An 11,855-nucleotide genomic window follows, 5' to 3' on the forward strand; every position below is an offset into this window, starting at 1 on the left:
AAGATGTGAATTGCCGACAAGAGGAAGAAACATTTAGACACATATCAAAATTAACTTAATGTAAACACCATCAAAAGATATCAAATTCACGAAATACTGTGCTTTATAAATAATAGCGCTACACAATTTAAGATGCAAATCTTTAATTACAACATGATGTCACCTAATGCTAATGTCGTGTGGAAAATTTTTTAAACATTTTATTTTCAAATAATACATTTATTGAGTACAGTTCTACATTCTTGTGTACAATTGACAGACACCTTTTTTTGTGTTTCTATAAAAACGGCCTAACGGCAATGTTAATTTAATACCCACTTAATTACAAAATCGACCATAAGTAAACTACAAGAACAATTAAACCTACGAAAATTGTGTCACCAATTTTTTAACCCTTCTTAACTATGTCAAAATGTTTGGAAAAACATTTAGTTTTTTTCGCATTTCTAAATGTATTTTTACATGTTGCTCATATGACACTGTTACATGTAAATACTTATTTATATTTCGTAATCTAAATGAAGAGAAACATGTAGTATCAAAACACATCGGCTTATAATTCTTTTATATTTTCTAACTGTTCTATGTAGACATATCTATTAAAGCCACCAACAAAGTCAGTTACCAACGATTTCTGTCCAAATGTTTACTAAATCGCCAACGATTTTAACGATGCAAATTGATGGTTCTCGCAACTTTGAGCGCGTCATCGTTCCTACAAATCCTCTCGTTACTGCGTAAGTTAAATACACGTATGTGTACATGATATTGTTGTATCAAATCTTTGAACGTTGGACGGTCTCTCGATCTGTAATTATATAGTCGATGTTAACAACCTTTTTTTGTCATTGTGTGCTAGTGGTATATAATTTTAATAATATGGTACCTGGATTTAATTGGAGTGATTGGGCATGTTAATTATGGCTATTTACACAATTAAAAAAGGGTACGTAACAATGGTGAAAATATAAAATCAGGAAAGTTAACCTGTAAGGTAGCTCTTCTTTCTTACAATACACTATGATTAACATCGGTAAGATTTGTTAAAAAAAAGCCTCGGTAATCTAGATCTTCGCAATTTCTGAAAACGATATTTCTGATGACAAAGTCCCAACGGAGTTTCTGTTAAGTTTAAGTAAATTTCAAAATTAAAATCTAAAAAATAAAGATAAAGCACTAAATTGTAATAATTTATTATTTTTAACAACACCCTACTAGATATAGTGTAACATATCTATATTTCACAAAGTATTTTTTAAATAATAATATCTAACTTTTAAATTATAAATATGTATGACTAATTTTATTTTATTTTAAAAAAATATTTACAACACAATAGACCACTTAAAACTAGCAAATATTAAAAAAAATTGTCTTTGCTCTCTAAACATACTGGGATAATTCAAAATTTGATAACTAACTTGAAATTACATGAAGCAAAACGCCAACAAGAGTCATTCAAATCCTACCATATCATTTTGAATCACCTATCTACTCGTTCTTTAAAAGTAACCGAAAGACTCCCTTAAATTCTATATAATATTAATTAAATTAATTAGTTTTTAATCCATCCTTTTCTTTTAACGTTGTCGTTATATTTTTGGGATCGCTATGGGTGCCGTTTTCAATCAATTTTGGTTTCTTTTTATAAGCCTTTCTGTAGAAATCACTAAATAAATATAAAAATATGGCAACGTTTCCAACAAAGAAAAAGGTTAAGGCTTTAGGTAACTTGCAATCCATAATAACAAGTGCAGATAGGTATGCTAACATAATGCAGAATTGACCCTAAAATTAAAACGAGAATAAACGTGGAAAATGTAATTACTATTTTTATACTCACCAACTGAATCCATGTCATATACTTCTTCCACCATAAGTATTTTTGATATTGCGGTCCTAAAGCAGCGATTAAATAATAAGAATACATAACAATATGTACGGAAGTGTTTAAAAATCCAATAAATATCATTTGTTCAGCTATAACACAAATGCAATTAGTTAAGATTATAAAGTAATTGTTTTAATATTACCTGGTAATAATTTTAGATAACACCACGAAAAGAACGTCATAATCGAATGATGATAAACGTGCAAAAACGTAACTTGAGATTGTTTCTTTCTTAAAACGAAAAAGACAGTATCCAAAAGTTCGACTATTTTTGAGAAAAAGTACCACCAAGCTGCTGTTGAAACCTATTTAAAACATAATTTACCATTTAATAAAATACCTATAACAAAATTATTAAACATTACCTGTAATTTATAAGGAAATGATTCCGAAGTTGAGCAACTAGATACAATATTATACATAATTCCTTCTTTAAAAATCATTACGTTACTACACAACCAAAGGCTAAATACTACTTGATAAGCATTATATGCTATAAGAGAATTTTTTAAATCAAAAGGTTTTCTATTTTTCATTAATTTCGGTCCAAGATATAATACGAAATAAAGATAAAGAATTAATATGGAAACTACAGGAAGCGGCGATTTCATAAAGAGCCAACTGTCTACTAAAGGATCTGAAAGATAAAAAATAAAAAAATAAAATTTATCGAATATTAAAACAGTTCCGCATTCAGGTCGTAAAAGTTAACCAAGATATAAGCATTGAATGGCTGTCATTAAAACACTTATGGCAAAATCTAATTAACAAAACAGTTCAAATCGTATGTGTAATTACCTTTCTTCGCATCCAAGACCTCATTGTAATTGTCGACCATCATATGCATAAAGGACGACATACTGACCTGCAAAATCAAAAATAAAAACGCTATTTTAATCCATTAAACATAGCTGATCGAAAAAGAAAATTCATCATATATACAAAAAAAAAAGAAACGAAAAGAGAAAGTATGTCCAAAATATACCGCAATTATCGGAGGAGAAACGAAACCTGCTGATGTCAAAATAACGGCACCTCTTTCACGAGGTTGGTTTTGTGACCCAGAATTTGATATAAATCACTTTCTTTACGGTTTCTAATAATCATTTAATTTTTTATTAAAAATTTTTTTTCCTTCCGTTATAAATACTATTCGTCGGAAAACTGACTGTATATTTTATGTAAATGTTGACACAACATAATCGAATACCTTAACATTATTTAATTATGCAGCAAATTTTACTTTTCACTTCGTTTACGTGCTTAGATAGCAGTTAAGCCGTGATAGATAAATTTACATTCATTCATTTCAAAAAGTATCGAATTGTTAGACAATGAACAATGAACCATATTATTTTATATTCTAGTTTACATTTATTTCCGTTCATTGTATTTTATACAATGATCTAAACATTAGTTCAAATATTTGGTATCACATACAAAAAATCCAAATAATTAACATTTTTCGATTTTTTCAATAATTGCTCATGATTAATTTATATTCAACGTAGTTCATCTAATTTTGTGGATAAGTGCTGGATAAGTACTTGATAAGTATGATTCATTTAAAAATAAATATAAATTGAGTAATTAATTGAAAAAACGTGGGTTAATTTAAAAGTGCTTTTTTATGTACTACACTTAGATGAGCTATTATTTTTTTCCAAAAACAACTTTAATTCTTAAACGAATTTGGAAAGCTAATCCTTTTTGAGAATTACACCAAATTGTTAACAAAAATAATTAGTTTGGTGAAATTCATAAAGCTGTATTAAAGTATAGTTTAAATTTGTAATAATTTTAAAGTAGTTTAATAATTACTACTTTCACGTGCAAACTTATTACTTCAACGAGAAATTGTCTATTGTTAACTCGCTAAAATGACTTCTTAAACGAGGTCTTGTTCCGGTTCGTTTCCAGCGACTCTCCATCAAATTGATCGTAAGCTGAGATATCAGAGTAAAATGAATAAGACGATATATCATCTTGTAAACTCAGATTCTTATTCTTGAACTGACTTATAAAAGTATTTGGGCTTAATACGTAAAACCATTAAAAAAAATTAACTAAAATTACAGTTTAATGTTTCAAATTTAAATCGTTTATTCGAATAAAAAATTTAAATATTTTAAAACTTTTATAAAATTCTTAACTACTTGACGAAGCTTTACCTGTTTTTTCTTCTTTGGTTCTTGAATACTCTACTAATAGATATTTAAAATCATCAACACTTCACTAAATGGATGGTGGTTGTAATGACCCAAACCTTTCTGGCTTTCCAATCACCAACTGTTTCGATTTTGGACCGATGTAAGTCCTTTAAAAGTTCTGATGTATCAACGGAGGTGTTTCCCACCTTTCACCTTTTCAGTGGGGAGGGAAATTAATACAAAACGTCTTCCGTGAACTTAACAATAATTATATCGATTATTGAGATTAATAAAATGACAAAATTATAAAATTATTTTCTAATTATTATTTTTTCCATTTTACCAAAAAAAATTTTAATAAGTGACAAAAAATGTGAAATTGCAGTTATAAGGTATGGAAAGGAAATAATTATAAAAACTCTCTTCCTAAATGTTAAAATAATGACAGACACTCCAGAAGAAACGTGATCCTTTGTTATTATTCTGTTCTGAATATCTTTTTTTATCTTAATCCGAATTAATAGCAGTTTGTTGCGGAAGCTCATTACAAAATACTTAGTTTTAATCGTTTAAAAACGAAATATCTTTTTTTTAAATCATGGTTTATCAAAGTAACACTAAAAGCAAGTTAAGTTAATGCAGTTTTATCGTAAATAAACATTAAATGTTTGTCGTAATATGACCTCTATAATTACAACAACTAATCTTAATACATAGAAAAATAATGTAAAAGTTATATATATAAACTTCGTTTTCGTTCTACTTTGTTTACAATTGATGAAAATGGTTATATATGGTAGCAAGAAAGAAAGGATGAATAGAAAGATACTTCAATGCAAAAATTTAAGTCTAACAACTCCAAAGAATGTTGCAGGGAAAAAACTCAAAGATTAATTAGCACTGAAAAAATGAATTCTAACTATCAGAAAAAAATGAAGATTATTAGTAAATTGTAGGTACCGAATATTTGCGTTTATACAAATTCAAACAATTCGAATTTGAATAGACAAACCCACGTCATTAAGAAATACCAAGGACATACCCACTATTCAATCTCAACATTACTACTATTTTACATAAACTATTTTCTTATAAATATAATATTAAATAAATTATGTTATGTTTTAGAAATACATATAACAATAATTCATATATCTTGACATATTCAATGAATGCTAAATTTGCACAAACAAATTATTCTTTGACAATAAAGTGTACCTCATTATCGTTTCTAAGAAATCATTTATTTGTTAAATTTTAAATCCAAATTATCTATTGAAGTATCCAAAACGCATTAAACAATTTTAGACGTACAACATATTCCATTACAACTTTCTCTAATTAAACCAAAAGGAGGTTAAAATATTATTGGTCGTCAAACTATAGCTATTGGCGTAGAAATAGCGTTCCATCAGATTGTAAATGAGTGAGCATTCGCACTTAGACGTCTACGCTTACATTTCTCACATCACATTCTTGTTTGTATTCTCCGTGTTCATAACTAAATTAATATTAGTATTTGTTATTTGGTCATACAATTCTGCGGGCTTTCATAAAACACAAATTTTTTTTTTATTATTGGTAATTATTTAATGATTACAAATTTAACCTTCATTTTAAGTATTGCAAATATATCATCTTCATAATAAAGATTTTCCTCAAATTCCTTTTTGTATAAACAATTTTGTTATAGAACATTATGAACACAATTATTGCCGTTAACTTAGGAAGTTTTAATATGTATCTATTAAATTTACGATGCATTTTCACATATTGGTTTTCATTGTACATGCATTAGCATAACCTTAGGTGAGGCATTAGCACACGCGATAAAGTGGACAAATCAAGACCTTACACGAAATCGATTTAATGTGTATCGTACATGCCTAGAATAACAAAACAAGATATAATAAACATCAACACTAAATGTATTTGTGGTTTAATGTGATTATTGATTTACTCTCATCGGTGACTATTACGAAGAAATTAATGTTATACAGAAGGCTGCGGTTAAGTTGTAGTTGCCGATCTAATGCTGGTTGAACATGAATGGTTGTTTTACAGCAAAACGTTCTAACGGCAATCATTAAGATGTATGTTATAAAGCTTTATTAATTCGCGTTGGTATACAATTTACATTGCTAAGTACACCGATTAGTATAGTTTATTAATCGAAATTTTAGAATCTGTGTTATCATTTTCTTATAACTATTAAATCTGCATAATTATAGTAATTAACAGGTTGTATTTTTATGTGATTTGGAATTAATGCTAAACTAAAGTTTAAAGAATATCTAACAATTTTACAAGTACTCTAAATATAACAAAATTTGGCAAGAATCTAAACATTATTACACGCAACAATATAATGTAGGTAGGTATGGTAAAATACAGATAAGGCAGTACCATTTCAAACATTACCTACTTGGGTAATTTTGTAAGAAGGACTCTCTCCTGGCATCAATCAATATACTCCAGATATCGATTGATGCCAAGAGAGATCTTAACTCTTGAGATTCTTGATTTGTAAGATTTCAAGTATTTGCTTGAGAGTGTATGAGAAGTGTTACTTTTGTATTTAAATACTTCTAAACTTTTGGGGTCCGCAAAATTTAGTTCAGTCACGGATTTGCCACGAAAAACAGAAAAGAAATAAAAACTTTAAGATCCACTTGAACATAAAAATAGAAGTATCTGGGTAAAATCATGGATCCAATTTTAAAAGATTATAACCATATCACGTATCTTGCTCAATACATCTTTCTGTAACAACTTTTTCTTTTCATTACAACACTCAGTAAATTTACACATTTTCAAAGGATGGCAAGGTCATAAGTACTCAATTATTGTCTCTGCTTGTCTCTTAATGACTTCTACAAGTCCCGGATTGTATCATGTTTTATTTATTTTTAGATTGTCCCTTTTTGTTTGTTTATCTATTTTTATCTCGTTTCTCTACATTTGATTATTTAATTAAATTAGTTCAACAGATTCCACTTCTATGAATTTCTCCTTTCTAAATTTTTTTGAACTTAAAAAGATCGTCTACTTTTTCCTACTATATCAGCATCACTTTGGTTTTATATTTCTAATTCCGGTCATTGGTATTTCTATGTCAATCAAGTCCATTTAAATATTCCAATAGTTTTATAACGTTTGTAATTGAATCCTTGAATACATTGTAACCATTCAATCTATATATTCTATTAGGTCTTTTAATATACCCTCATTTTATAAAACTATAACTTATACATGCTGTCAGTAACAATCATGTTAAATGGGCTTGATCTAGAAAAATTCAGCAATTTACATAAAAAATGTAGCAGAGGCAACTCATCCTATACAACCTTTTTTAGTCAACGTTACAGAATCGTAATAATAATTTCATTGATACATTATTCATATCTTATAGTCTATTAACATTATTGAATTGCTGTTTAATTTACAGGCTATAATTGAATGATGAGAGATGATCATCCTTTTTTATGGCCGCCTTGGCATAAAATTAGAATAAATAAACATAGACTTCTTGTTGAAAAGAAAATTTTAAATTGTTTAACAAATATAATTCATAGCAAATAGAATCGTAATTGCATTAACAAATTATATTGCTCATGCGATATTGTCTCATATTAGAGATTTATTTATCCATTTTGAGGTTCTTTAAAACTACATTGAATCAAGCTTATTTTAGTATAATTTATTTTAGGATAACAATAAATATGAATAAATACAAGTATAATAGTATAAAAATTAATAATGTATCAAAATGCATTTAAATTGATAATTGGCCTTGTGGTGTTAAAACTGTAGGTGATATTGGCAGTAAAACATTAAATCCTCCATTTAATACGCAAACTCGGTTTATGTTGCTTTTTAACAATAATTCGGCGAACTATAAAATTTAAAAAAAAATAATCACCTTAAAAGCATTAAAATACTCTCTACAAACCTGCATTGAGCTTGCGTCATCATAACCAACAATGACAATTGCTTTACAACTGTTTGCCTTTACATGAACGTTATGAACATTTAAAGCTTCTAAATTGGGATCATTTCCTAAAGTATGAGGAATATTTACACTTCCTATTAAAGCGCAACGATTAAATCTAAAAGAAAACAATGTTTGTACAAAAACAAGTAATAAATAAAACGTGTGTTCAATAAAATTACACCTAGGATTTGATAAACTTGATTTAACACAAAATAAAATCATTGAACACACGATTTAAAATAACTAGATTCTTACTCAATAGAACTTCTTATGTCAATACAGAAAATATCTCTACAACCACTCCTTATCAACTCAACAACATCCTTTACGTATATTCTTAAACATAATTCGTTAAAATGCGTACTTGGTTCCTTTAAAAAAAAAATATTTAAACAAAAACTGTATATATATAATTATTTTAGCTTACAAAATCAAGATGTTCAATTTCTTTATTTTGATGTTCCCGAACTGTTAAACTCTTCGGCGTACTTTTATAAGTTCTTAAAGAATCGTTAACGCAACGTTCCATATCAACATCAGGTAAATCAGAAAATAACAAAATGCATTCATTAAATCCTGAGCTCAATAAACGTGATCGCAATTGAGTTAAAACGGACAAACCAACGTGAAGTGGAAATGAAGAATCACCTTGAAGTAGTTTATCCCAAAGATGGAGAATTTTGTGTAGTGGAAATACATCTATAATTATTTTATGTAAAAATTATAATTTTTTATATTTAATAAACTTACGAGAAAACATAGTTAAAAACCAAGGAATCGCGAATAATTCCGGTATAAAATTAATATCGTTTAAATGGTTTGCTAAAGGAGCATCGTGGAATGCGATTAATTGTGAAAATTTGGCTAAATATTCTTGAATAATCGCCGAGTTATCTTTTAAGAAAAACTTGTACAAATATATAGGAATAAATGCGGATAAACAAGCAAAAGCTTTGGCTTCATCATTAAAATTTAAATACAAAAACGGCGCTGTTAACGAATCCAAACCTTGCCAGTAAACATATTGGGAATTTTTGGAAACCCAAGCTTTTAAAATACGTTTCAGCTTTTTGTGACCTTCCGCTGAAGACAGCAGTTCGTTATATTGGTGACATCTAGGAATATCAACTTCAATCTGTATTAAAAAAAATTAATTAATAACGAAAAAGTTAGAAACATGTAATCTTACTTGGCGATCAGTAACTGTTGGTGTATCCTTATCAATTTTCATATATTCATGTTCATAATTTCCGCGAACATTTAAAAGAGCAGCCCAAATATCACCTCTAAGAAGCGGAGGAATATCAACTAAAGATTGGTTTATAATTAAATCTCGTGTATATGGATATCCCTACATAAAATAATTAATACTAAATATTAAAAAGGTGTTGATTTAAGGGAGAAATATAAACACAGGATGTTACTGTAAGTTGTGGCATAGTTTTTTCGATTTCTCATGATAGCATTGCACTGTTTGCCAAATTTTATCTTTCTAAGACAAACCATATTGAAAATATTTAAGAAAATGTTTCAAAATTTCTGAACTTTGATGGCCTATATCTTAACCACTTATGGGTTTGGACCAAACATTTTTACACAAATGGTCATCATTTTGACTTTAGTATTTGTATATTAAAATTATGCCACAACTTACAGAAACACCTGTACATACACAGGTGTCCTACGTAAGCAGCAAATAATTTTAATGTTATTTATGTACTTTTCCGCTTACGTGAGACACCTGTACAATATTAAAATCAAAATTATTAATAAATATTTGTTTAACTTAAACATGTATGTACAAATGATATTTTTCAAGTTCCTATATCAACACGTAATTTATATAATACACAATAAAAAGCTTACATGTAATAATTTTCTTAATAAAATAATACGATGAAATTGATATTCAGGATCTCTTTCCTTAATAACTAAAGGTAGATCAGAAACGTTATAAGCATCCAACTCAGAACGAGCGATTATGTGAGATTTTGAAAAGATAATTGGATAAAATCCGGAAATTGGAATATTTCCTAAACGTTCATGTAAAGTGTCTAAGGGCATTGGGGTTACTCTTGGATCAAAAAGTACGGCGAAATTTCTGTCTTGCCCCAAAACGTTGCCTTCAATCGGTACTAAACTAAAAATTAAAAAAAAATTAAAAACAAATCTTTTGGTTGTTTATTTATTTACCGAGGCAATGATAAAATAGGTGGACCACTTCTTAAAAGGCCACGCTTTTTTAGTTCTAAAAATACGTCACCGCCAGTTAATTGCCACCAATGATAAAATTCTTTAAGTGTAAAGATTTCATATGGTTTACAAACTTTACTTTTTTGAGGGATTATTTTATTATTAAGATCGTTAAAAATCTCTTTTTGTAATAATTCTTTAGTTGAAGGACGTTCTGATGGAAAAATATTAAGACATTCATTTATTATCTGTTTTAATTCTAAAGGAGTGTTCTAAAATGTGTTAAATTAAATAATGTCAAAGAATGTTATTTATTAATTACTTGATATTCATTAAACGCATTGTGTTCTCTTGCAATTCTTTCAAAAACAGAACTGGTTGATTGTGCTAAACTTAAAACTTTTTTAATTTTTTGACCCAATTTTAAATTAATCCACAAAACCCTATCTAGAACCAACTCAACCAATATTATCCCCAAAGACCACAAGTCTGATGAATTATGTGATTTGGCATTTTCTGATTTTTGTAAATACACTTCAGGAGCTGCATAATTTGGTTGTCTAAATTTAAGAATCAATTAAAATCATTAACAGAAAGAAATAAAACTTACATCAATGGAAATGATACAAGCTTTCCCTCATTCGTCATATGATACATTCCACCATTAAACAATTTAACATCATTATTTTCTTGTAAAAGTACATTTTGGGTACACAAATAACGATGAACGATTCCTTCAGAGTGTAATTTATCTAATCCACATAAAATTTGATAAACAATTTGAACAATATCAATTTCTTTGAAACACTGTTTTCCCAAAAAATCAGATAGAGGTGTACCACAATATTGTGAAACAACTATTATTCTTTCTAAACCAAAAACATATTTATGTTGGAACTTTTTCGTTGTTGTTTATCTTACCATGACTTCCTCTAATAGTATCTAAATACTGACATAAATTAGGGTGTCTAATTGTTTTAAGACGCTGAGATCTTCCATAAATTATTATTGAATTTGGGGTTAAAGGTAACCCATTACTACCACAACTTTCACCTTTGTGGGGCTTTGCAAAAAAGGTTATTGCACCAAATTGTAATTCAGGATGGCTCAGTTTTTGACAAACTGTTAATTTATCAGGAACCATTATTTATTTCTATTTTAAATTAGTAAATCAAAATATTTTCTTGTATCTATAACTTAATTCCTAAAAAAGTAAGGTTATGTGTGTATGTGTGGTTGTCTATCTGGTCAGGTTTTGGTAGCTCGAAAAGTAAGGTTATGATAAACTGTTTGATAATTTTATTGTTCAAGGACCAAGGTCAAAAAAAAGATATAAAATAAAATAAATATTAAAATATAAAGCGAAATATTAACGGTTAAAACAGCATTTTATTATGTTTAGGTTATCAAACTTGACTCGGTTACCATGGTGATTATGATTCAAATATTGCAGGTGCTTGTCAAAATTGAAATTGAATTTAAGTTTTTTTAAGGAAAAAGTCTTATTTAATTGGTTTAGAAGGCTGTATTTAACTGAAAATTCGTTTATCTAGGGTATTATAAACAAGGTAAGTGGATTAAATCAAAAAAAGATATTTTTAATTTATTTCTCTTAATTAGAATCGAT

At 28.0% G+C, this 11,855-nt stretch overlaps 3 protein-coding genes across 3 annotated transcripts in view; 1 reads left to right on the forward strand and 2 right to left on the reverse strand.

Moving 5' to 3' along the window:
* The window catches only part of LOC111426018 (acyl-CoA-binding protein-like), a 76,450-nt gene that overhangs the window by 26,018 nt on the left and 38,577 nt on the right, over positions 1 to 11,855 (forward strand). The window lies entirely within an intron of this gene.
* Positions 1,178 to 4,187, reverse strand: LOC111425987 (very long chain fatty acid elongase 7-like). Its single transcript, XM_023060310.2, has 6 exons — positions 4,063 to 4,187; positions 2,690 to 2,756; positions 2,257 to 2,528; positions 2,034 to 2,196; positions 1,844 to 1,980; positions 1,178 to 1,788 (listed from the first exon to the last, which is right to left on the reverse strand). The coding sequence occupies exons 2-6, from the start codon at positions 2,748 to 2,750 to the stop codon at positions 1,552 to 1,554; spliced, it is 870 nt and encodes a 289-aa protein (XP_022916078.1). The 5' UTR covers positions 2,751 to 2,756; positions 4,063 to 4,187; the 3' UTR covers positions 1,178 to 1,551.
* LOC111425969 (TBC domain-containing protein kinase-like protein) lies at positions 7,721 to 11,471 on the reverse strand. Its single transcript, XM_023060278.2, has 11 exons — positions 11,150 to 11,471; positions 10,839 to 11,097; positions 10,551 to 10,788; positions 10,229 to 10,500; positions 9,902 to 10,175; positions 9,225 to 9,386; positions 8,786 to 9,170; positions 8,463 to 8,734; positions 8,291 to 8,406; positions 7,994 to 8,150; positions 7,721 to 7,936 (listed from the first exon to the last, which is right to left on the reverse strand). The coding sequence occupies exons 1-11, from the start codon at positions 11,370 to 11,372 to the stop codon at positions 7,817 to 7,819; spliced, it is 2,478 nt and encodes an 825-aa protein (XP_022916046.2). The 5' UTR covers positions 11,373 to 11,471; the 3' UTR covers positions 7,721 to 7,816.

Source organism: Onthophagus taurus, chromosome 2, assembly GCF_036711975.1.
Source record: "Onthophagus taurus isolate NC chromosome 2, IU_Otau_3.0, whole genome shotgun sequence".
In the NCBI taxonomy this organism is placed as follows: Eukaryota; Metazoa; Arthropoda; class Insecta; order Coleoptera; family Scarabaeidae; genus Onthophagus; species Onthophagus taurus.

Bases quoted from the DNA above. Each gene is read 5' to 3' on its own strand.
- LOC111425987 (XM_023060310.2), bottom strand. From the start codon at position 2,750: ATGTCGTCCTTTATGCATATGATGGTCGACAATTACAATGAGGTCTTG. The intron at 2,529-2,689 runs GTAATTACACAT...TTTATCTTTCAG, and splicing joins GGTCTTGGATGCGAAGAAAG to ATCCTTTAGTAGACAGTTGG. The intron at 2,197-2,256 runs GTAATGTTTAAT...TGTTTTAAATAG, and splicing joins CATTTCCTTATAAATTACAG to GTTTCAACAGCAGCTTGGTG.
- LOC111425969 (XM_023060278.2), bottom strand. From the start codon at position 11,372: ATGGTTCCTGATAAATTAACAGTTTGTCAAAAACTGAGCCATCCTGAA. The intron at 10,789-10,838 runs GTAAGTTTTATT...TCTTAAATTTAG, and splicing joins CTTGTATCATTTCCATTGAT to ACAACCAAATTATGCAGCTC. The intron at 9,171-9,224 runs GTAAGATTACAT...TTTTTAATACAG, and splicing joins CAACAGTTACTGATCGCCAA to ATTGAAGTTGATATTCCTAG.